The sequence below is a fragment of the Strix aluco genome, chromosome 5 (genome assembly GCF_031877795.1).
Source record: "Strix aluco isolate bStrAlu1 chromosome 5, bStrAlu1.hap1, whole genome shotgun sequence".
Lineage (NCBI taxonomy): Eukaryota > Metazoa > Chordata > Aves > Strigiformes > Strigidae > Strix > Strix aluco.
The window spans coordinates 34,789,193-34,814,469 of NC_133935.1; the positions used below are offsets into that span (position 1 = coordinate 34,789,193).

The 25,277-nt window shown below is 40.8% G+C and overlaps 1 protein-coding gene across 5 annotated transcripts in view; it reads right to left on the minus strand.

The window, feature by feature from the left end:
* Positions 1-25,277, minus strand: part of ANO4 (anoctamin 4) — a 221,530-nt gene that overhangs the window by 14,039 nt on the left and 182,214 nt on the right. For all 5 annotated transcript variants that reach the window (XM_074826959.1, XM_074826958.1, XM_074826957.1 and 2 more), the window contains 8 exons: positions 20,047-20,187; positions 18,031-18,195; positions 14,330-14,366; positions 9,014-9,125; positions 7,923-7,980; positions 5,145-5,242; positions 1,339-1,481; positions 172-324 (listed from right to left, as the gene is read on the minus strand). In XM_074826959.1, the coding sequence (XP_074683060.1) occupies positions 172-324; positions 1,339-1,481; positions 5,145-5,242; positions 7,923-7,980; positions 9,014-9,125; positions 14,330-14,366; positions 18,031-18,195; positions 20,047-20,187 (907 nt within the window). The remainder of the gene's footprint in view (positions 1-171; positions 325-1,338; positions 1,482-5,144; positions 5,243-7,922; positions 7,981-9,013; positions 9,126-14,329; positions 14,367-18,030; positions 18,196-20,046; positions 20,188-25,277) is intronic.

A 25,277-nucleotide genomic window follows, 5' to 3' on the forward strand; every position in this document is an offset into this window, starting at 1 on the left:
TAATTGCGTAAGTAGATTGGCATCAGATACTTGAACTTGAAGGAACAATCAAATTGTGTGTTGTTAATAGGGAAGGTGACTGAAAATACCTTAATGTGCTCTTACTTGAAGTGGTCAATGCTCTGCCTTAAAAATAACACATACACAGAAACACACATGCAAATAGCTCACCTATATCTTTGGCTCTTGAAGCTAAAGGTCTTCTCCACTGGGTAACAAATTTGTATGCATCAAGCCGAATTTCAATAATATTGTTAAGTAAGGCCAGAAGCGGTGCCAGTGGAAAAGCTGCCACAAAAATGGTTGTGAACCCAAACTGAAGAACTAGGAAAAAAAAGGAAAGATCACAGTATAACTGATAAAATCTAATCCCAACGTCTAAGATACCAAATAATATATGCATACAAATATTATGTATAAATTTACAAAAATTTCTTATTATGCCGTACCATACAATAGACTAGTGACACTTGTGCAGCAATTCCTTGCCAAAAGTTCAGAGCAAGAACGACAAGAACAAATGCACATCTGTCCCTGGGATGGACAGCAACATCTAGATTTTGTAATTTGGAGTGAAGTTTAGAGGTGGACAAGCTACTTTTAGAAAGGGACATTTTTACTCCAGCAACAACTAGGATCTCTCAATTACCTGCAAAGATTAGGGCTTGAATACATTGCTTTTTATTGTACAGATGGGCAGAAGTTTGAAACTTTACGTAAGTTTCTAGAGGCAGATTTTCAGACTGTGAAATTTCCCATTAATTTGAAAAGAATTGTGTGAGGGAGAAAAGAGAAAAACAATCATGATACATGCAGTTCAGTCACATAGGGCAAAAGTTCTTGTTCTTTAACATTTCTTTGAGCAGTTATCCTCTCCTCTGCTCTGGATAGAGCAATGCCTTTTGGCAGCAAGCTACTTTGTAAATGTGAGGTAGTAAATGATGGTGAATTTTAAACATAAACAAGCATGCAGGTCTGTACCACGCGGCTTAAAAATAAAAGCCCAAGGGAACATCCTTTAGTAAATAACAGCAAAGTTCCTCAGATATGTATGCGGTGAAGACGTGGGCTCTGGTTTAGAAAATGGCCTTCCCTACCCAAAGCCAGAATGATAAGTGTTTCATGGATGTGAGGTTAGCAAAACAGCGCCTACGTTGGTTTGTTTTGGTTCTTACAAACTCACTCTCATTCCTAACCTGACCTGTGAGAACAAAAATGATTTTGCAGCCTCTTTAGCTTCATACAGCAATAATTTAAAGAATACACCAGCATACAACAACAAAAAAGCCTCAAAATTAAAATGTAGTGAAAGAGAATGAACAAAGGTCAGTGCCATACTCATTTCTAGGTATTCATCAAAGAGTCCATAAGCATTCATAGGCTGCAGATTGTAGTCCTTTTCCCACTGTGGGAAGCTTGTTTTTCTCTGTGTGCCATACTCCTGTCGCAGTTTTCTCCTGGTCCACCAGTTTTGAATTAGCCTACATTTTCAAATAAATTAAAGAAACAAGGTAAATAATATTAGTGGCTATTTAGCACAAAATTGGAAGACGCTAGGTGTGCACAACATACCTTGCAAAATTAATTTCCCAATGCATAGGAAAATAGAGCATTAGTAATACCTGTGGCTGATGACATGGCATAATAGGTATGAAAATAGATACAGCTGATGGGCTGTAATCCAAACCTAGATGTTGTTAAAATGGTGGAGGGATTTTGACATATTTTTGCTAGTTATTTACCTTCTCTTTCTCCACACACAATGGCAAATCACTTCAGTGTCTGTTTATATGGCAGAATGTAATGCTGTGTGGAGATAGTTGAGCTCTAATTGAGAATCAGTAAATAGAGTGCTAATGCTGCTTCATCCCTTCCTGTGTGCAAGCCAGCACCTCTACATGGCTCTACAGTGTGCAGGGTAACCATCCCTGAGCAATCCTGGAAGGGAAAAAGCAACCTTGAATGGTGTCTGCAGCTAAACATTGGCAGAAAGAAGTGTGTGGACTACTGACAACATGTGGTGGCCAAGAGGTGGATGACTGACATGAGAGCTAACTCCATCTCAAGAAATGGGGGAGTGATACTGGACTTCAGAAGGAAGGTACTGTTCCTGAAGAAATGCATGTGTAGGGGCACCGTGGGAGGCACTGAGCCTGAAGAGAAATGACTGTTCACATCTGAAATAAACACCTTTGCCTCTCCAGGTCAAGTTGTTGCACTGGTTTGACCAACAAAGGACACAAGTTACAGTTAGTATAGAGAGAAAAAAAAAAAAAAAAAAAGACAAGAGATTTTCTCCAAAGTTATTTTGGCCCCTTTGTCTCAGCAAGACAGAAGGTGATAGCTCACCCAAATAATTCAGTCCTTTCCCTGACTGTGCTTTGCTTCTTGCCCTCAAAGTGGTCTGGTCTGGTCTGTGAATGGTAGGCAAACAGCTTCTGGATTTGGATACAGGTTTGGCCAATTGGTTTTCTTAAAGCTTAGAGATAATTTTTCCATTCAGGCCATTTAGCAGAGAGGTTATAGCTTTTCCTGTCTTCCTAAAGAAGTATAGGTGCAACTGAGTGCAGGGCATTAAAATCTATAGAGTTTAGAAGTGCAAGAAAAAAATTTAAAAGCACAAGCATGAACTTCAAGCCAAAGTACAAGAAACTATTAAAATATTTGGGTTTAGCAGCTTGCAGCCAGCCACTAGTGTATAAAAAGCCTAAAAAGGCCTTTCTTGTGAATGACCATGGTTATGACTGATGGACTGTGGAACAGTTAAGGGCACATCTTTGCAGTCCACATCACCCTTTGAGACTTTGCCTCTCATGTTCTGCCCATGAGAGGGCTGAGAACTGTATTTCTGCAAAGGCAGCTGAGGAGTGAGGTGGGTGGGAGACCAATATGCTGAGATAGATCCCAGTTAACTTCTTCCTTTGTGAGAGGGGAAACCCATAAGCAGTGTTACTAAATATCTAATACTTCTAGTGAAATTCGCAGGTGTAATTTTCTGATTTATGTGTGAGCAAAATGTGAGCAAGGCAATGTTATGTGGTTTTAATACGGGTGTATGTGCTTCCCAGAAAAACATCAACTTGAAATTGCAGTTTTCCACCTCCAAATGAAGCAATAATTTATACTTTGTTTCTTAGTTATTGCAAATGTATCTATGCAGGAGAAGAGAACTGATGCACACTTTCAGAGGTCTGGAGGTGATGTTTGTATGAAGCAGAAGCACCACCGTAACATGCCAGTATTTGTATTAAAAATGTAACCACTAAACAATCAATGCTCTAGCACACACCCTAGGGCCTCTCTCTGATATCTTTGAAACCTAGGTTTTAAATCACAGACAGAAATTTCAGAAGAGAAGCCAATGTCACATACATCGGTAAGAAACGTGATGGCAGGCACTGTGATTCCTGTCACCAAGGAACACTCAGTGGTACTTCTGACTTGCCCTGCATGTCTCTGGTCCCTGTGGGAGCACACGCCTGCATCAGAGCTGGGCTGTCACCCTGAAATGGTGCAAAAAAACCACTCTCCAAAACATGCTGCTGGTGCTCCTCTCCTAGGGCTGTCTTACAGGGAAATATTCTCTGCTATCAGCTTTGGCACCACACAGTGCTGGTTCTGCCTGGGTCCTGGCAGGCGGTAGCCAGCACACAGGCAGAGGTGCAGTGATGCTGTACTACAGACTATAGGATTGCCTTCAAATCCTCCGGCCATCTACATGGTGATGGCTCCAATCATGCTCTTAGCAGAAATGATCATGGTTTTTTTTCACACAAAAAGGAAATGCACTTGCCTGCAGCATTTCAGGGCTGGAAGGTGGACTGAAAGGTCTAGAGAGCAAATACATCTCTCATCAGAATATGTTGAAGCATCTCACATTGTTGTGACTGTGTGTTTTGAGTTGTGATTTTTGTTGTGACTCTAAAGTGAAGAGACTGACTTCATCCGAAGCATATAATTCCTATTAAATCACTTGTTCTTAAACAACCTCCTCCTATCTCCTTCAGTCACCTTCTTTAATCCCCTTCTGTGCTCTTTATTAGGTTTCGAAATCCCTATTAATAGGCAGCAGAAAGTTCTAATGAAAACTGACAAAAGAGGAAGAGAGCAGAAAGAGAAGGATCAATACTACTGCTGCTGTTCCCTCCTCTCCACCCCAGCTAATTCCTCCATCCCTAACAGCTGCAAAATCCTGGCAAGCAGCGCTAGGCACAAACCCGGGAAGACAGAGAGATAGCAAGCTTTGAGTACCTTGATTGCCAATTACTCAGTGCGTTTAAATCATTTACTTCCATTCTCATTACAACTAGATGTGATCAGCACTAAGGCTGCCTGAAACCGCTTCTCCAAACACGTTTCTGCAGTTCAGGGACCAAACTGCACAGCTCTGCTGTGGATCCTGCAGTGAAGCAAATCCCTCTGAACTTTGCAAGGGCAAACTTTCTGACAATGTCAGCTCTCTCTTACATTTTCACACTTGCTAATTTCCCTTGATGACCTGCCACACTGTCTCTAGCATCAGCTGTCTATATTAATGATATTAAACATGCTCATTAAAATAAGAAATGAATCAATAGGAAATTAATAATTGTCAACCTTTTTAGTCAGGGCACATCCATAATACCCTGAAGATCACTGGGGAACTTGTCAATATACCAGTCAGTAAATTTTTCTATCTCTGAGACTATATATGCCAGCAGTGCATTTTTTCCAACTCATACCTGCCCTTTCAGGCACCTTTTATCACCCAGCAAGGAGAAATCCAATTTAGAACTTACTGGAATAGCTAAAAAAATGATACATATAATATTTCCTGTGTAAGGAATACAGTGGTCTTACAGTTATTTTTAAGGAGTTTTAAAACACAGAATGCAATTTAATTAAACCAAGTACTTCCCATATATTATTTATTTGTTAATATTTATATCACACTTTCACTTTTGCAAACTATGTCCAATGTGAGAAAAACCCCAAACATCATCTATCTCTATATGTCTGGAAATCTGTCTTAAGAGCTCTGTATCCTAGGGGGGATTTTCTATTGTAATGACTACTGTAACTTGCTTTTATGTAACTGCTCATAAGGAAATCATAAACAATATTCTTCTGTGATCTACAGAAGCATAGGCATTATATTTACTTACGGGTAGCCCAGTTCCATGAAATTATTCCAGGTCTGCTTTAACACCATTATAATACCCATTTGCATACAAAGATCAATAAGGCATCCACTAGGGTGGCACTACAGAAAAAAAGAAACAAAAGGTTATACAGAAATAATGCTGAGTTTTACAGCATTTCTTAAAGACTAGAAATGGATATTACATATTTTACTTAAAGGACATTAAATGCCATTGTCTTTATTGTTTTTAAAAAATATAAACTCATGGGAACACATGAGACTGAACCATACCATCAGCCTTTTAAGCCTACCGTCTAAATCTCTGCAGAGGTCAGAATCAGCTGAAACCAATGCAGTTTTCACATCAGTGCTTCTAATATGTTGTCCAACTGTGGGTGGGACAGAGGCAAAACCTACCAAGTTTCTCCAGTAATTTCAATAGTTTTTGGGGAGGCTGACTGTGCATCAAGCCAAAGAATGAAGAGAAAATTCCTCCTGGCTGCACAGGCAAACAGTTTATGCCTAGGCGATAGACCTAATACTGATTATTAAGTACTATTTAATGTATATGACTGAGTGGACCATGCAAAGGTATTCTCTTCTTGAAGAACTAAAAATTTCTGTCAAACAACAGTTCCTAGTGTCTCTTGCTGAGTGTTTGCTTGCTTTAGCAGTGGCTCCAGACCTTGAAGAAGTGGTATCGCTTTGGGGAGATTTGCTCAGATAGTACAAATTTAGGTAATTCCACAATTTTTCACCTAGTATTGGAAGAAACAGAAAAGCACAAAAAGCTTTCTGCCCTCAAACAGCACAACTGACTTTGCAGATCCAAACAGTGGAATTCAAGCTGTATTGTTAAATCCCAGGTATTATGGATAAGTTGAACAGATCACTGTCATAGAAGTGTAACTATTTCTCTTTAACTTTTAGGGAGAAAAATTAGTTATGACCTGTAACAAAATGTGATATGAATTTTTTATGCATATTGCATTATACAGTGCTCATAACCTGGGTTCTTGCTGAGGTTTCTGTTGACCTCATTCAGCTTCTCTTTAGATTATCAGGGTGGCAGATAATATCTTTTTACTTTTAAAAATTAAATTCTCTGGCATTATTATTAAATCATCATCCTTCTGTTTTTAGGAATCAGTCCTGCAAGCCAATATAACCTGAGAGAGGTAGGTGCAGTATTAATGAAGTAGCAGTGATGTTACAACCATAACATCACTAATATATGAATTGTGGTCTGAATATGCCCATGGACACTGGACTAGACAATATCATGTTATTAAATGTCTTGGACTTGGCTTCATCCAACAGGTGAAGAGAGGGCTATTGGAGGGATATCTGGGCATTATATTCTAAATTATGTTCCTAATAAGACCTAGCACAGGTATGGTCAATAGTCAAGACTTCTCAAAACAGATTTTTCTTTTATTATTAGACCTTTTTTCCTTTGAGAAAAGCAAAACAGTAGGGACTACTAATAGTAGCTTCTACCAGTAACTGACCCAACATGTAACACCTCACTGTCGCACTTTCCTCCCAAACCTGGTTCTTCCTTTCTCCCATCTCTGCTCCTGCAGAGGGGTGAGGTTCTTTCTGTGTTCTCAGATCCCTCTGTGAGGTGATTCAGCCCAGTAATTCATCAGAAAACTAATTCAGCCAGAAAAAGGAAGAGTTTCCTGGTGATACAGGGAACTGAATAGGCTCCTCACAGGGTTGGACAAGCTAGAGCCAGTGCAGATGAAGAGGAAGGAGCAAACTTCTGGGGAAAGGCTCAAAGGAAGAGCAGAATTATCTTCTTTTGGCAGCAGCAAGCTGTTAGGTCAGCTCAGCCTCTCTCAGACTTTGGGGGCATGTTCAGTGAACTTCTGTCTGCCCATTTATCAAGTATTCTTTCCTTGAATGTACAGAATTCACTACTTCAAAATTAGGAAGCCTTTTCAAATTATTCCCTTTTTTGCTAGTATTAGGATGACCTCTATTAACCAAAATATTTATATATCTGGAAGTGTTGTAAATTCATGTAGGCAGTCTAAGGCATTTTCCACTTGCCATTTGTCATGTATTTGCAAAGTTGTTTCACTAATTCAGCTGTCAAGCAGGAAAGAAACCACGGTATTTGAGTGTGCAAATAGCAGCACTGGAAACAACGTGACTGGTCCAGAAACTTCTGCTGTTCACCTCCAGTAACTGTCAAATGGGTTTTGAATTTTGAATGTATTTGCCAAAAAAAGTGTGACTGGTCCTCGAGTGACTTGGAAAGCCAACCTTTCATTGCTCTCCAAATCCATTTGGTTTTATAGGCATGGAACATTATGCCAGTAGCTCTTTTGGGAAGTTTGTTCAGTTGTTTTGATCAACTTTAAAGTACATTTTAGGTGTCTGAATTTTTAAGTTGTTATTTTATTATTTTAGCTCCCTGGTCAGCAAGGCTAGAAAAACTGAGAAGAAAGGATTTATTTAGAAGCAAAAAGTCATCAGATTCATATCTGCCTGATTCATTTTAAGGATGAAATATTACCAATGTAAAAATGTGAGTAATGTTTAAACCATTTGATAACACTATCCAAATGTGATGCAAACACTAAAACTGCTAGCATTGAAAAGGACACTTATATCAATATGTAGATGTTTTTGTAGTGGTCAGTAGTGTCAGCAGCGTGGAGTTAGACAGCAACTGAAAACGCAGGAACACACTCAAAAATACCTAGACAGAATTATGTGTCTGCCTCTGCCTGCATTCACTGCATCTGTGGGCAGCAGATAAATCAGTGTGTAGTTAGTGAACACTCACCTCTTCCAGTCTCCACCGGTTTATCAGCCTTAAGTAGGCACCAGGGTGTCCTGTAAATCTTTAACACAGGAATATACATCAACTATGTTCACAGTAGCAGTAGCAGAAGAAAGCTCACACTGTTGTTTTAATCTAATGTCATCTTAGTGTGATTGATATAACTATAAAAGATGTTATCCTGCAAATCGTTTTGGAGGATTCCTGGAATAATGTCCATGAAGGACTAAGTATATTTTTACTTTCAGTTTTATTTCAATACCAAATATTCCGCTTTTGGATATTCAGCATATGTAGAGAAGAGAGAAAATCTGAATAAAACTGTTAATATCAGTTTGGAAAATGGCTTTCAACTGCCAGTCCATTTTCTTACACCATAATGTGGGCTGTGATAGCTGCCTTTCTGTGAAATCAGTGAAAATGTTAGTTTTCATTAGGAAAACATCATTTTCTTACTATTCTCCCATGTTTTCCCCCAGAATGATTCCCACAACTTCCCACATGCAAATAATCCATACTGATGGATTTTTCTACTCAAGCCTTCTGTACTCAAAGGCTCTTCTTTTGCTTTTAGGGGACTTGCAAAAAGAGACATACATATATATATATACACACTTCATTTTCTGTGAGAAAAAAACCAGATAGCTCATAATTCACTCTTAATAGTCCAAATCACATAATACAAGCAACAAATTATTCAGGCAGTTGGACGAGATGATTGTTGAAAGTCACTTCCAACTGAACTATTCTATTCTATTTTGAAAGAAAAAGACAGTGTTATTTACTTACCTGTGCAAATTACACACATAAAGACAGCATGAAGTGAACTGAATGTATAGTATTGTGGGACACATCAGTTTGCAGCAGTGAAACTGTTAAAAGCATTGAGTCTGTGTGGTGCTAGGAAAGAAAAATTATGTCTGTTTCTGGGCTTTTGAAAGGAAAATAAAACTGCAGCCTGTCCTGCTTTGCTAGTATGGAATTTGCATTTTTAGATGTGTGATAATATGGTCCCATTTTGTTTCATTACAGACTATTTTATTTCATCTCTCTACTTCATTTTGCACATATCAGGGTGCAGACATCAATCCTACCTTCCAAGGAAGAATGCTATATAAAAGGTAGAGCTGTTCAGATTGACAAACTGAAAAAGAAACATTTTCAGAGTGAAGCTGTTCTCCCACTCGGATTCGGTACGAGGCTGCTCTGTGAAGAAAGACAGCAGAGTTTCAGAGGTTTAATCAGATTAACAATTTCCCTTGGCACAAAGGCTGCACACACCTATCAGAGCTGGCAATGTATTTGTAAATTAGCCTGCTGATTTCAAAATATAAGGTGACAGAAGAAATTGTATCCAAAAGCAACACACAGCAAGTGAGCTTGTAAAGACTTAGAAATCTCTTCTGATATCTGGATATGTATATTCCCAGAAGACTGTAAGAAAGTGGTTGAGATAATGTGTATATTAAAAATCCCTCCTGGATTCTTCTGTGCTTTACAGGCTCAGTCTCTTCTCTTGTTTCCTTTTCTGTAACCTATCATAATGAATTGCCAGAAAGCACCCCACTACAAGCTACGTAAGGGCCTTTCTGTTAGAGGTGTCACACTGAACTGGAGCAAATCCTCCTCGTAATTCTGTTTCATGGATTTGCCCACCATGATGGCACCTAAGGACTCTAGATAGGTATCAGTGGAGTGCCACTGCATGACTCACTTTCCTTGTCCCAGGGAACTCATCACAGAAGACCGAGAAAAAATATTTTGCAATGGATGGGGTAAGGCAAATGGGAAAGGGAAAGACATATTCTTCCCTTCAGGTAGGCCTTTAATCTCCATCTAAAGAGATATCAAGACAGAAGTTAACAAAACAACTTTTATGCCAATACACCAGTACTATGTCCTGGAACTACTTTCCAGTCGGCAGGAGCTTGTTATTAGTCAACCATTGATGTGAACAGCAGTAATCAGAGAAGAAGTGGAGGTACTAATGGTAATTCTGAGTATCATAATGGTAGCTCTCATACACCACTTCCAAAGGAGCCTCCAGTAAAGTACTGGAAGTACAGAAACAACAACAATAAACTAGATTCTCTTTAATTAGAGGTGCCATACTCATGAGGAAATTTCAAACAGATGCATCAACAAAACCATAAAAAGGACCATAAATCTGGTTACTGGTTTGGAAATGCCTGTCAGGAAACCCAAGTTTGTGTATGCCAGTACATACATATTTAGCTAAGCAGACAGAAATAAAGCATTGTGGATTTTTGATGCCAGTCTGTGGGAAGGACAAGTTTGACTTTAACAGAGCTGCTGCAGCTAAAGCTTTGCTCATATGTCCATCAGAGACAATGGCAATGCTCTGGAAGAGCACGGACACGAACTCTGAAAAAGGTCATGTAAAGGCTGAAGAGGACATCCTGAATGTAGCTTTGCTGCCAATTCCACTCTGAGCTTATTACACTGATAAAGATCATTCAAACCAAATCACAGAATCGTCCCTGAAGATCATTCAGTCCAACCACTAACCTAACACTGACAGTTCCCAACTACACCATATCCCTCAGCGCTATGTCAACCTGACTCTTAAACACCTCCAGGGATGGGGACTCCACCACTGCCCTGGGCAGCCCATTCCAACACCTAACAACCCCTTCTGGAAAGAAATGCTTACTAACATCTAGTCTAAACCTTCCCTGGTGCAATTTGAGGCCATTACTTCTTGTGTTATCACTTGTTACTTGGTTAAAGAGACTCGTCCCCAGCTCTCTGCAACCTCCTTTCAGGTAGTTGTAGAGGGCGATGAGGTCTCCCCTCAGCCTCCTCTTCTCCAGACTAAACACCCCCAGTTCCCTCAGCCGCTCCTCGTACGACATGTGCTCCAGACCCTTCACCAGCTTCGTTGTCCTTCTTTGGACAAGCTCGAGTAATTCAATGTCCTTTTTGTAGTGAGGGGCCCAAAAGTGAACACAGTAATTGAGGTGCGGCCTCACCAGTGCCGAGTACAGGGGTAAGATCACTTCCCTGTCCCTGCTGGCCACACTATTTCTGATACAAGCCAGGATACCATTGGCCTTCTTGGCCACCTGGGCACACTGCTGGCTCATGTTCAGCTGGCTGTCAATCAACACCCCCAGGTCCCTCTCTGACTGGCAGCTCTCCAGCCACTCCTCCCCAAGCCTGTAGCGCTGCTGGGGGTTGTTGTGGCCAAAGTGCAGCACCCGGCATTTGGCCTTATTGAAACTCATGCAGTTGGCCTTAGCCCATCGCTCCAGCCTGTCCAGATCTCTCTGCAGAGCCTCCCTACCCTCGAGCAGATCAACACTCCCACCCAACTTGGTGTTGTCTGCAAACTTACTGAGGGTGCACTCGATCCCCTCATCTAGATCATCAATAAAGATGTGAAACAGAAGTGGCCCCAAAACCGAGCCCTGGGGGACACCACTCATGACCGGCCGCCAACCGGATTTAACTCCATTCACCACGACTCTTTGGGTCTGGCCATCCAGCCAGTTTTTTACCCAGCAAAGCGTGTGCCCATCCAAGCAGTGAGCAGTCAGTTTCGCCAGGAGAATGCTGTGGGAAATGGTGTCAAAGACCTTACTGAAGTCAAGGTAGACAACATCCACAGCCTTTCCCTCATCCAATAAGCTGGTCACCCTGTTGTAGAAGGACTTCAGGTTTGTCAAGCAGGACCTGCCTTTCATAAACCCATGCTGACTGGGACTGATCCCCTGGTTGTCCATTATATGACTTTTAATGGCACTCAAGATGACCTGCTCCATGACCTTCCCTGGCACCAAGGTCAGACTAACAGGTCTATAGTTTCCTGGATCATCCTTTCTGCCTCTCTTGTAGATGGGTGTCACATTTGCCACCCTCCAGTCCAATGGGACCTCCCCAGTTAGCCATGACTTCAGGTAAATCATGGAAAGCAGCTTGGCGAGCACATCTGCCAACTCCCTCAGCACCCTTGGGTGTAACCCATCCGGTCCCACAGACTTGTGTGCATCCAAGTGGTGTAGCAGGTCTCTGACCACTTTCTCTTTAATTGTGATGACCTCAATCTGCTTCCCCTCCCCATCTCCCAGCTCATGAGGCTGGGTGTCCAAGGAACAGCCAGTTCCACTGCTAAAGACTGAGGCAAAGTAGGCATTGAGCACCTCAGCCTTTTTGTCATCCTTACTTACCATGCTTCCCCCTGCATCCAGTACAGGAGGGAAATTTTCCCTAATCCTCCTTTTATTGTTAATGAATTTATAGAAACATTTTTTGTTATCCTTAACAGCTGTAGCCAAGTTCAGCTCTAGCTGTGCTTTGGCTCTCCTAATGTTCTCCCTGCATAGCTTCATCTTTATAGTCTTCATGAGAGACCTGCCCCCTCTTCCAAAGGCCATAGATTGTCCTTTTGTTCTTGAGATCTCGCCAAAGGTCCCTGTTTAGCCAGGCCAGTCTCCTTCCCCATCTGCTTGTTTTTCAGCACACGGGAACAGCCTGCTCCTGTGCCTTTAAGACTTTGCTCTTGAAGTATGTCCAGCCTTCCTGGACTCCCATATCCTTCAAGGCAGCCTCCCAAGCGATTTTGTTAATCAGTCTTTTGAACAGGTCAACGTTTGCCCTCCGGAAGTCTAAGGTGGCAGTTGTACTAACCACTCTCTTTGTTTCTCCAAGGATCAAAAACTCAATCATCTCATGATCACTGCACCCTAGACAGCCTCCAACCTTTACCTCCCCCACAAGCTCTTCCCTGTTCACAAGAAGCAGGTCCAAGAGGGCACCTTCCCTGGTCGGTTCACTCACCAGCTGCGTGAGGAAGTTATCCTCCACACATTCCAGGAACTCCTGGATTGTTCCCCCTCTGCTGTGTTGTGATCCCAGCAGATACCCGGGAGGTTAAAGTCTCCCACAAGAACAACGGCAAGTGACGGCGAGATTTCTCCCAACTGTTTGTAGAAAGCTTCATCCACCTCACTGCTTTGGTTGGGAGGTCTATAGCAGACTCCCACAGCAAGATCTGCTTTATTGGCCCTTAACCTAATCCAAACACTCTCAATCCCGTTATCACTATACTTAATTTCTGAGCTGTCATAGCATTCAGTTACTTAATCCATCAGAGTAAAAACCACAAAACAGTCTGAGCACAGAACAGCTTGATCCACTGAGTTTTCATACAAGGGCTTTCTGCACAGGTTTCAAGAAACAGACCTACCTTGATGATAACTTGTCAGAAAATAATCAAGCTTCAAGGTCTCTAGACTATATCTTATTGTCCCCAGGGTGTCACAGGGAGTAAAAGGGCATAGCCTGCACAAATCGCATACTTGAAAGTCATATTTCTCAACTGTAACTAGCGGGTATCTTTTCCATGGATACAGGATGGCAAAAATATTTTAAATTCACAGCATACAAATGAGGAGTCTCACTCTAATAAAAAAACAACAGAATAAAATGCTATCTTACACAGATGTGCTTAGACATATCACCTATGACTTCCCAGATGTAGAAAAACCCTGACACTAGCTAAAATCAGCTGTGTGTTTCCTCTAAGTAAACACCAAAATCTGTCCACCTGGTCGAAAATACCTTACTGAACATCATCAATGTACGCAAGTATCCAGAAGCTGAAAATAATCTCCTCAAACCACTTCTACACATGCCATAATATGGTTTGCTTAACAGGCCTTCAGCAAGAGTCTCGTTTCAGGCTTCTTGACACTAAAGAGCCTTTGCCAATTGCCACCAACTACTGCAATCTTCCAGCATGATCAGGATCTCCAGAGGCTCTGCCTGAGCCATGGATATATGAGTGATAGCCTACTGCTACGCCAGTGACAGTACATGCTGTCCTCAGAAAACATGTCCTTACTCTAGCATCAAGATCACCTTTATGGGTGAGCTGAAAAAATTACTGAAACTTAGAACACCATTAGATTTTAAGTTTTGGTAGAGTTGATGAGTCACCTAGTTATTTTCCCTCCAAATTACTGCCCCTCTTAAAGGTGTATGTTTGATAGTCAATAAGCATCTTAGTTTCAAGCTAAAAATTTGGCTTTCAGAAGTCATTCCCCCATTTCCAGGTCTTCACAAAACCTGGGGGTTGTGAGTGCTGAGCCTCTCTGAAAAGTCATGCTTTTTCCCCCAAGGTCACAGTTCTACGAGTTCTTACAAGGTCAGGGGTTGGAACAAGAACCAAGCATGGCAGGTGGGTGATTGCTGTCACCACTGGTTGAATGGCACTATAGCTTAGTTTATATACTTCTTTATTATAAACTTAAGAAAAACATTAATTCCTATAGATTGTAAATTAATCAGGAATTTTCATATTTATACAGACAGTTTGAATACTATCACAGTATAGGGACCAAACAATCAGTACAATATAACTCAATTTTGTATTTAACACTGCTTACCTAAATTTGTCAGGAAAAGAGCAACCTTTTCATACAGCTGTAACAGAGAAGAAACAGCCTCTTAGATATGTGACCAGCTCAAAAATATGAAACTGCTTTCTAGGTAGAGTAACTGCTCTTACATGTTAAATCTGACATCCAGATGGTCTCTCTGATGTTCTAATAATGATGATAATAAAACTATATAGTAATAAGACAATAATGATATAATCAAACAAGGAACGGTAATATTTTTAAAGCATATACTCAGCTCTTTTCATCCACAATATATGGAGAAAAAAAATACTGTCACTGTCCCTATTTTGCATACACAGTGAAAAAGGGTGAGATAACTTTTCCAAAAACACAAAGCAGAACATTAGCACAACTGGGATTTTTGTTTCAGTTACTTATGAAACATTTATCTCACAAAAAAATTCACCCTAGTAAGAGCATGCGGTGCTATGTTGGGTATTTGGGGCTTTTTGGTTTTGTTTGGGATTTTTTTGGTGCTGAAATGAAAGACACTGGGGAGACAGGGTTGCTTCAGAGAAAGTCTTTAGTAATTCCCACCACCAGACACATTTCTTACTCTGAGTCAGTGACATTGTTCTAAACCCTAAGTGATATTTTCTGCGCTTAGCAGATACCATGCTCTCAAACTCTCTGGAAGACTGCTAACTTCATAAAGTTTACAAAAACAAGCTTTGAGGGTTTTTACAATTAGTATTTGCAAAGGGGTTTTAAACCTATGAGTACATCACCACCAATACCAGTATTAGTGTAAATTAATACAACGATTTCCATTTGCTTTAAATGAGTCTGGAGCCTGTTCCCACAAAACCCTAAATGTCCTTAACTCTCGCTGATGCCTACAGGGATACAGAGCTCCGCATACTGCAGGCTCAAGTGCTTACTTATTCCTAAAGTGCATATCAGCAATGTTTCTTCTCATTTGCAGTTATCCTTATAAACGCCTGCTTAAATTGAGTTATGTAGAATTTACAGATCAAATTGCCTGCTTAAGAACTGAAATCATCCTGAATTATCTCATCCATGTTAACAACCAATTCTTGCTTAGAATAGTTTTTTGCTGCCTTTGGAGTAAACGGTTTTGTTTCAAGTAATGAAAAAGGTGGTTTCTTCTAGGTTTAAAAGTGTCTCTTAAGGGCAGCTGTAAAAGTGCTAAATATCTGGGTGGTTTATATCCTGATTCCAGCAGGGAGTGTGCTATTTTACAAATGTACGCTGCTCTGCAGAAGGGGGTATCAAAACCGTATTTTGTTGCTATTCCTCTTGGAACAGTAAGACTGCATTAGAGATTCTGTTAACAATGTTTGGATCTAATTATCTGCTACTGCAGTTTATCTCTCCTAGTTCCAAGGGGCCTTGTTTAGGATCATATTTGGTTCTGTGTTCATATTTTCTATGGGTGATATCATTAGAATTAACAGGTTTTATTAACCTAGGTAAAGCTAAAGATTGTTCCCAGGTCAGGCTTCAGGATTATCTGTGAGACGTTATGCTTGAAGGTCATTTCATTTTGACATGATGGATGTGTCAGTGTATGTATCTAGCTCTCAGAGCATCCAGTCTAGAGTTGCTTGTGGTCTAGACCTTTCCCCTGATGCTTAGAGAGGTTGTCAACTTGTATCAGAACCACTGGCAGTTTTCCAGGCTTCCTAGCAGTGAATTCCCTACTATTATATACATCTTGGTCCATTCTAGTTTTATTACTGTATCTTTGCTTGCTCTCCTACTACTTTTCTTGAGTCACAGTTTGTAGACGATTCAACTACCTGAATTGCTCCTGGGGAAAACATTTTTTTTTTTTTTTTTTTTTTTTGCAAAAGAAATCCCACTACTGTCCTTCAGTAAACTACATTAATCCATCATGGGAAATGAGGGATTATGTTCTTAAGTCCTTCTTTTGAAAAGCTCCTGCAGTTTCATATTTTGGGGATCTTTTGTTTCCATGAGCTCTATCCAGATCTAAGGCTGTGGTGTTTATTGCGTGGTAATGAGTATAAGGCTTAAGAAATCCATCTTTGCTGTGCTCTACTTAGTTGATGTATTTTAGGAAATAAAACAAAATTTCTCAAAAGGCACCTTCAAGCCATCTTCCATTATTTAAAAAATTTCTTTAAGCTGTAAAACTCTTTGAGAACCAAATAATTTTGTTTGTGCAGTATTTCTTTGTTGCTGCTTCACTGCATATACAATTACTTATACTGAGAGCTTGGAAATGGCTGTTGTACTGACATAGATATATATAGTTTTCTTTTTATTTCTTCTATGATTATTGTGTGCTCTAGGTGGATTAAAGAAAATTCCCAAAAGCTACAGAAAACAAACAATAAATAAAAAATAACATAAAATAAAAGAGCCCTCAGTATAAATTCAGAGAAAATAACAGCTTCCACCACTTCTTTCTGACCTTTCTCAGCCTATAGTCCCACCTTAGGGAAAACACAGGAAAGTCAATAGTTCCTGACAGACTGTCCTAGTCACCAATCCAGTCTTGCCTATGCCAAGGAGAGAAGTGAAGTCCTGCAGCAAAGCCTCTTGGAATTTCCTGCTACATAAAACAAGGGGCTGTTAAAATTAATTTTTAGATTATAGAAATGCTTGCATACTGCGCAGGAAAGAAAGTAGTCTCCAAGCCAGCACTTGGAAATGTGCAGGCCTGAAATAACACCTCATACTTCCCCTAGGAAGTAAGTCATCATATCCCCTGGAGCAAAGCCTAAAATGCTTTTTGCAGAAGACACTTGCTGCTGAGCAGGTAGAGATACTCTGCCCTGGCTCCAGTACCTGCGTAGTTTGTAGGCTGATCCCTCCTCGCCCTTAAAATGCATTCTTATAATGTCAGTTGACAAAAACCTGATAGTGAAAGGCCATACACCTCTTGCCAACAGCAAGTAATAGAAGACACACTGCTATCACAGCAATATACAGAAGTATCTGCATCTTGATGGAAGGATGAAACTCATTCCCCATCTAATCTATGCTATACTGTCTTATTGGGGCTGTTACCGCATAGAAATTCCATTTTTGTCTTTGTCCCAAGTCTGGTTCCAAACCAGTTCACAACAATAATCTGACCTCAGCCAGACCTCAGCCAGCCCCCTACAATGCAGCCAGACCATGCCTCTGGTTTACCCTGGCAGAGATCATAGGCAGCTCATGGAGCAAGTCATGTCTGCTCATGACTCGTGAAGTTTTCAGCCCAAGGGACTTCTCCTGCATACGGACATTGTGTCTGTATATGCATATCCTCACTGGTAAACTACTGTGAAAACTGAAGCTGGATCTGCTGCAATTAGTGTAAATAAGAACTAAGCTTGGCCAATGTATTTACAAAATAACATCAAAACATTAATTAAAAAGAAGAACATTAATGAAATGGACTGAAACCTGAAAACATATGAAAGGAAAAAAAAGAGGCAGAAGATAAAATAGGAGTATGGACCTGTCTCCCTAAAATATTTTTTTAGAACATTCAAACACACTTTTTTATGTGCTTTTTAATGTTTTTGGGTTTGGAATTGTACTTTACAGAAATAGTGAATGGTGTCCATAAACAATAATGCCATGTCTGGCTTAGCAAGACACTCCATTTCTGCTCAAAAAGGAACTGAAAGCATTTGGTGGTCTGTGGACTGAGGTATCTACCAATCTGATGGCTCTGGTATAACTCTGGATATGTTAGTTTTACTTACCACATTCAGTAGCATGATGATGCAAAAGTTGATGCACACTGCAGTCCCTGTAGTTGCAACCTGAGAGTTATTCCTGATTAAAGCCCACTTAAAGGCAGCAAAAGTGCTGACAGTCACAACACGGTAAATAACAATGCCAAAAACAGCAGCAATCACCACACAGATCTAAAGGAAGAAAAAAATCAGAGAGAAGAACCTGAAAACTTTCAATAGAACAGGAGTTAACTTCTCCCTGAAACTCTGAAAACCAAAACAATAAAGTGAAAGACTTGAGAAATACATCCATTTTGATTCATGAGAAAGGTTTCAATATGTATATTCTTCTTATTGTGAAATTCTTTTCATTTTCCATAATGCAAATTATCTTTGAAAATCATTATTAAAATAATTTTTAGTTTTAAACATTTTCTTGAAAATGTACCTCTTCCTTAGAATTAATGTGGGAAACAGTGTTGCCAACTCTTGGAATTAGAAATTTTCCTTACACACATGTTCTGCAGTATGCAAAGGCTAGTCTCAAGCTGATGTCTCAGCTTGATGGTGTCATATTTGGGATGGATTTTGTGTTTTGATGGACTTCACACTTAAAGGAAAAATGTCTCCATTTGTAAGCACTGCCTCAACAACAACCCTGGCAAGCCACCCTAGCAAGCTGTTTCTTGCTACAGTTCTGGAAATATTCTATCTAGGGAAGGCAACTTCAATTGCCCTTGTAATTTCTTCTCTGATGAGACTTTCAGCAAATGTGACAGTTATAATGTGAAAGCCATGCAGCTGAGCCGGGCTGCTAAACCACTTGATGCTCCATATGCAACAGTTGAGCACTAAATGACAACTGCTTTCCATCGTGACCAATTTATGTCACCATTTAGCAAGCTACCTAAAGGACAAACAGTTGGGAATTAGCATGGGTGACTCATAGAAACTCTGACACAGTACCCATTAGCCACCTTATTAGATAAGGAGAGAGTCTCTTCAGTAGAAGACAGATGATTATTTGCAAAAGACGGGTGTCTTCCAAGGTTATCATAGACAGCTTAAATCTATCAAAATTGAAGTATATCTAAGCTAATTGAATGTTCTTCTCAATAACGCCCTTGCCCTTTTTGTCCAAGATTGCTTTGGATGATTTTGAAGCCACCAGTTTCTTACAAGCCCTCTGCCCTGTTCCCTCCCATCTGGTTCAAACACAAACTTGCTGGGCTAGCTCACCTACCTGGCTCTCCATAGCTCCTGAAGTTATACACATATATAATTTTCTAGATTCCTGGAAAAGCCCTAGTAAATTCCATGAGGATCTGAGTTGATGCCAGCTGTGTTTTCAAGACCAGTCCTACCACTGCTGTTTTCATGTGAATAACAGCTTCAGTGAAGTTAGAGGCATTTCAGCAAAAATGCATGCAGCTCTCTGTTAGGAGAGATTTTGCTGTTGCATTTAGTTTTGCGCTTTGGAAGGGGGAGAGATGCCTCATTTTAGACAAGGAACATCTTTTTCTGCATTTCAATTGCACTAGGAATATGAACCCTCTTTCCTTACCTCTTCAATGCATGCAAAAACTATGACATATTAACATCATTAAGCACTCTAGGTACCTTAGTTAGGTTCTCTGTAGCTTACAAAAAACAACTGCCTCTTCCATGGCATCTCTCCCCATCAGTCTGCTCTGTCTACACAGGGGAGGCAAGGAAATCAGTAAACTAATTCAGTCAGCTGAAGTTGGTGCCTAAACGTGACAGCGTCACTATTCCAGCATGTGTGTTGCTACATATAGCAGCATTATGTGTATAGCCTTGAAGGAAGGACTTAACTATCTGTGAGAGTCAGTGAAGAGTAAACTAGTGTAGGACTTTACAGAAACTCAGGTGATTTACTATGTACAGATTTTCAGCCTGCAGTAAACATGCTAGAGATTATTTCACTTTCAAACAGTCATATCCAATATCGCCATACTCTTTCAGCAGAGATAATGTTATTTTGTGTTTTTTCAACTGGTAAATAAATAAAAGTTCTCAAACCATAAAAAATATTCCAGATGCAGAAACAACGAGTCTGCTGCATTTATCTGCAAATGCTTGATAAGGCTCTGGCTTCCCGGATATGGGGTTCATTCGTTCTTTCTTGGAGTACTTGGCTTCAAACTGTGGACGTATTTCCTCCTAAAGAACAGATAGATAATGTTCACATACAGCACAGCTAGGAAAGATTCTGCAGGACACTTCAGATCATTTATCAGATCACAGTTATGGGGATTTACGTCTTTGAATTCAGCAGCTGGCACAGCTACTATAAAAGCTGATCTGGGAAATCAGGTCTCCTTCATGAGAACTAGAATAAATCACTGTATCCATAAAACAATATTGGAAGTATTTACTAAACTCCCCAATTAGCTACTCATCTAAACAATGCTTTTTCAAAATATATGGCTGTAAGTCAAATAATTTTAAGGTTGATACCACAGAGTCTTCCAGCCTGATATTATCCTATTGATACTGGAATTCTACAACAAAGCAAAAAGAAGGAAAAAACCCCCAAACAATTCCTCTTTTCAAACCCAATTGCTCTTTGCTAGGTAATTGGTTATCTTCCCACTATCAGCAAAAATTTCTCAGCATTTGAAGAAGAAGCCATGCCATCTAATATTGCTTAATTCCTTCCTAACTTGGACAATATTATTAGCAGGAACAGATTTCAGCAGCAGAAATGTCAAGTCCTGCTTGCCATAAAAACACTCTTCTGAAATGAAACCTGGGGATTTCTTGGGGAGAGACTTGGTTACATCTGTTTACAGCCTTGTCAGAAGACAGGGTTCACCCTTAGTTCAGGTAAGACTGATTTCAGGTATGACGGTTTTCAGCTGCAGTAGGGCTACCCCACTGCCCTGCCACCCAGGAGGTTCACCAACAGCTGTGTGGCCTATGCCACCTCACCCTAGTCTGACAGCGGAGATTCTGTCAGAGATGAGAGACAGCACCAGGCTGCGAAGATGGACTCCCACAGCTGCTGGCAGTCTGTATACATTAGATCAAGTTTTACAATGCTCTGATGAATACTGGAGAACTGGCCCATGGTACAGCTGGTTATAAGGGAGCACAAAGGCAGCTATGGACTGTCTGTGCAGCATTTCCACCAGGGCTCTGCTGTGCATTTCTTTGTAACAGCCAAGAACTCAGCTTACCAATTTCACTTCTAACCCTTCACCTGCATTTAATTGAACTTTGACTGACTGAAAGTTGTAAATACCTGAACCTTAAATGACTGCAATGAAATAGGTGAATGTTAACTACTCATACAAGTCTTTAGAATGTGAATAAAAAAGATATCCTAAAATTCTACATCACATAATCACAGGATCACAGAATCATCTAGGTTGGAAAAGACCTTGAAGATCATCCAGTCCAACCATTAACCTAACACTGACAGTTCCCAACTACACCATATCCCTAAGCACTATGTCAACCCGACTCTTAAACACCTCCAGGGATGGGGACTCCACCACTGCCCTGGGCAGCCCATTCCAACACCTAACAACCCCTTCTGTAAAGAAATACTTCCTAATATCTAGTCTAAACCTTCCCTGGTGCAATTTGAGGACATTACCTCTTGTGTTATCGCTTGTTACTTGGTTAAAGAGACTCATCCCCAGCTCTCTGCAATCTCCTTTCAGGTAGCTGTAGAGGGCGATGAGGTCTCCCCTCAGCCTCCTCTTCTCCAGACTAAACAACCCCAGTTCCCTCAGCCGCTCCTCGTACGACATGTGCTCCAGACCCTACACCAGCTTCGTTGCCCTTCTCTGGACACGCTCGAGTAATTCAATGTCCTTTTTGTAGTGAGGGGCCCAAAACTGAACACAGTAATCGAGGTGCGGCCTCACCAGTGCCGAGTACAGGGGTAAGATCACTTCCCTGTCCCTGCTGGCCACGCTATTTCTGATACAAGCCAGGATACCATTGGCCTTCTTGGCCACCTGGGCACACTGCTGGCTCCTGTTCAGCTGGCTGTCAATCAACACCCCCAGGTCCCTCTCTGACTGGCAGCTCTCCAGCCACTCCTCCCCAAGCCTGTAGCGCTGCTGGGGGTTGTTGTGGCCAAAGTGCAGCACCCGGCATTTGGCCTTATTGAAACTCATGCAGTTGGCCTTAGTCCATTGCCCCAGCCTGTCCAGGTCTCTCTGCAGAGCCTCCCTACCCTCGAGCAGATCAACACTCCCACCAACTCTGCAAACTTACTGAGGGTGTACTTGATCCCCTCATCTAGATCATCAATAAAGATGTGAAACAGGAGTGGCCCCAAAACCGAGCCCTGGGGGACACCACTCATGACCAGCCACCAACTGGATTTAACTCCATTCACCACAACTCTTTGGACCCATCATTTTGATAACATTCCCCTGGGTAAAAAAAAGTCATGTCTTATTCTCATTCTCTCAAATTTTGAAGGCACTTTCTCAATACAGTTAATTTCCAAATTCAAGCAGCAACCTGGTAATGTGGTATTAAAAAATTCTGAGGCATGTATGCTCAGCTGCAACACCTGTGTAAATAATTACATGCTTGAGGGAACCAGGCCTACATTAACTATATACAAAGGCTAAACATGTTTCTGTGGAGGCAGCGTAACACCTTGCTCTTATTCTACCTTGCTCAAGCTGTTCCTGCCATATCAGGGCCGAAGGCTGCTGTGCAGACCATAATTTAGCAAGTAGTATTCCTGTATGCCCAGGGACATGCAAAAGAACAGAGTGTAATAGCATTGAAGCAGGGCTCTTGAGAATTGCACCCTGTAGATTGTGCAAGGGCTCTGCCAGCTGACTTACTGAGTCATATACAGGAAACCCTTTCTTCTCTGCAGCTCTCTCTAAGCCAAGGTTTGATTATCTTTTACAATCTGCACTATAAGGAAGTCCTTATCATATCCATCTGTCCAGGAATCTAGGTATCTTCTACGATTTCCAGTCAATTTGGATAATAAAAATGTTATTTTTACAGATACCTCTCCACACAAAACTGAAACCCTGGCATGAACCTTACCATACCTGTTTAAAGACACCCAACAATGCTGAGCACAGCTTGGGGCAGGAAGTGAACAGTACTGTATCTGGCTGAGGTTAACAATATAAAGTGACACCAAAGAAAAAGAAAAAAGTATGCTGTAAATAGCAACAGAAGCCATATTTCAGCTGGGAGTGCCAGGAACTGTGCACAGTTGGCTTCTTGTTGCACACCCAGACAAGACTCAATTACTCTCCATGTCTCCCACTCTGCACCTTATTTACAAGAAAATAATATCTAGATATGCAGGGTCGAAAGAACCAGAACACATTCAGCCCATGTCCCCACGCTGGGGGACCTGGACACTGCAGGGGCTGCTGTATGCCTTCCTTAGGTGAAAATCTAAAATGGTGAGGAATTAACAAGGTTGCATATCTGAACAAATTTAGTTGTCCTCCCCATCATCTTCATTCTTTCATTTCTTTGTCACTTCATTTAGAACAGAAAAGTGATAATGAAGTGATAAGAAGCCTTATAAACATGGGTTTTTTTCAATCTATTGTTGGTAGGAATTAATAAATTTCCCTCTGTAGCAAAACCTTATTTTTCAATTTGACAATGAAAATTAAATCAAGCAAAAGCTAGACATGGCAGATAATGTTAATAAAAATAACAATCTTCATTATCAAAGCTTGTGACTTAAAACGGTAATTAGAACTCTTTAATTGATTTCTTTGAAATAGCTAATAAAAGAAATTGGCTGATTTTGCCCAGTGATAACTGAATGGAATGTAGAGAGGAAATTTAGTTAGCAATGATTTTATTAGAAAGCAGTAGCTTTAGGAGTAAAATTTTCACCTTATGGAGACAAAATTCTCACTGACATCTCACTGACATGTACAACTTCACAAACAAACTCCACAGGATGTGTCTTTTTCAATTTACACAGAACAGACCACTCTCCTTTGTTCCTGCTTCTTAAACATGGATCATTCAAATTCTTTACTCACAGGAGAAACCACACTGATTTGTGGAGTATCAAATGTGGATTAAGGTGCACTGCCTTAGGCCAGATCTTTCTGTACTAGAAGAGCTACTCTAAATTTCTTTGTGAAATATATCCTTTTATTTCAGGAGGTTTCTGAGTCCTTCAAAAGGTGAATTCTTGCAGGAGTCCTATCCTTTCTAGTCCAATGATATATTGTCCTCTATAGCCCAGATGTAGAAAAGGGATTTGTAAAAGATTGAAAACCTGAATCTTGACCATTGGGACAATGATAGCACCCCCAGAAGTAAGTGTATTTCAAAGCCCGTGGTCTGCAGGTCATCCTGCTTGCAGTGGATGGCAATGGCAAAGTGAAGAAGTGGACTCTGAACCACAGAACAAGGAAATAGTCTCAACACTTTTTCACCTGGGACACCTTCTTTCAAACTGTGACTGTCTCAGGGGCAAAGTCCTGCAAAGAACCCCAGTACCAGTGGAAAAGTGCAGCATTTGATACTCAAGAAGAGGAGGCAGTGGTCCATAGAGCTGACCTTAAAGCAAGAACATGCTTGAGTTGTGCAGTAGGTACGGGAACTGGCAGCTATAGCATCTTCAGAGAAGACACCTCTGGGAGGCAATCAGCTCCCACTCTTGGGAACTGATGCCTCAAATGCTGAGATACTGACGCTGTGATGACTGGTCACATAAATCTTTGAGAAGCAGCCAGTTGAGTTCTTATTGGCATCTTTAACCTCTAATTTGAGAGAGAAAGGTACCGTCTGGCACACTGCTTCTGAAAAGAGTGCTACCGCCTGCTGCAGAGACTTATAAAACTCCCTCTAGAACTGAAAGAAGGTGCAACGAATAGCTCTGGAGCAGGTACACTCACCACTGCCCCAGGGCACCTGACTGAGATCTTGTTGACAGAGCTCATTGGAAAAAGCCTGGTGTGAGAATAAAAGATCAGCTGACCATCAGCAGGGAGCAGGTATCCCCTAAAAATTACTGACATGCATATGTCATCTTGCAGGCCAGACTGAAATAATCTGCCAATAGAATATAAGCATCTCTTATAAAAAATAATGTTATTTGATAGGCATCATAAAATAAACACATTGTATTTCTGAGGACAGTTTCAACTACCAGAAGCTCTTTCAGGCTTTCTGACTGGAAGAGGAAAAATCTAGCAACTCTACTCTTTTCTGTCATTTCAAGGTTTATTCCAGCTAAAGGCTTAATTGCATAGGCATGGTAATGCTCTTTCAAAAAAGCT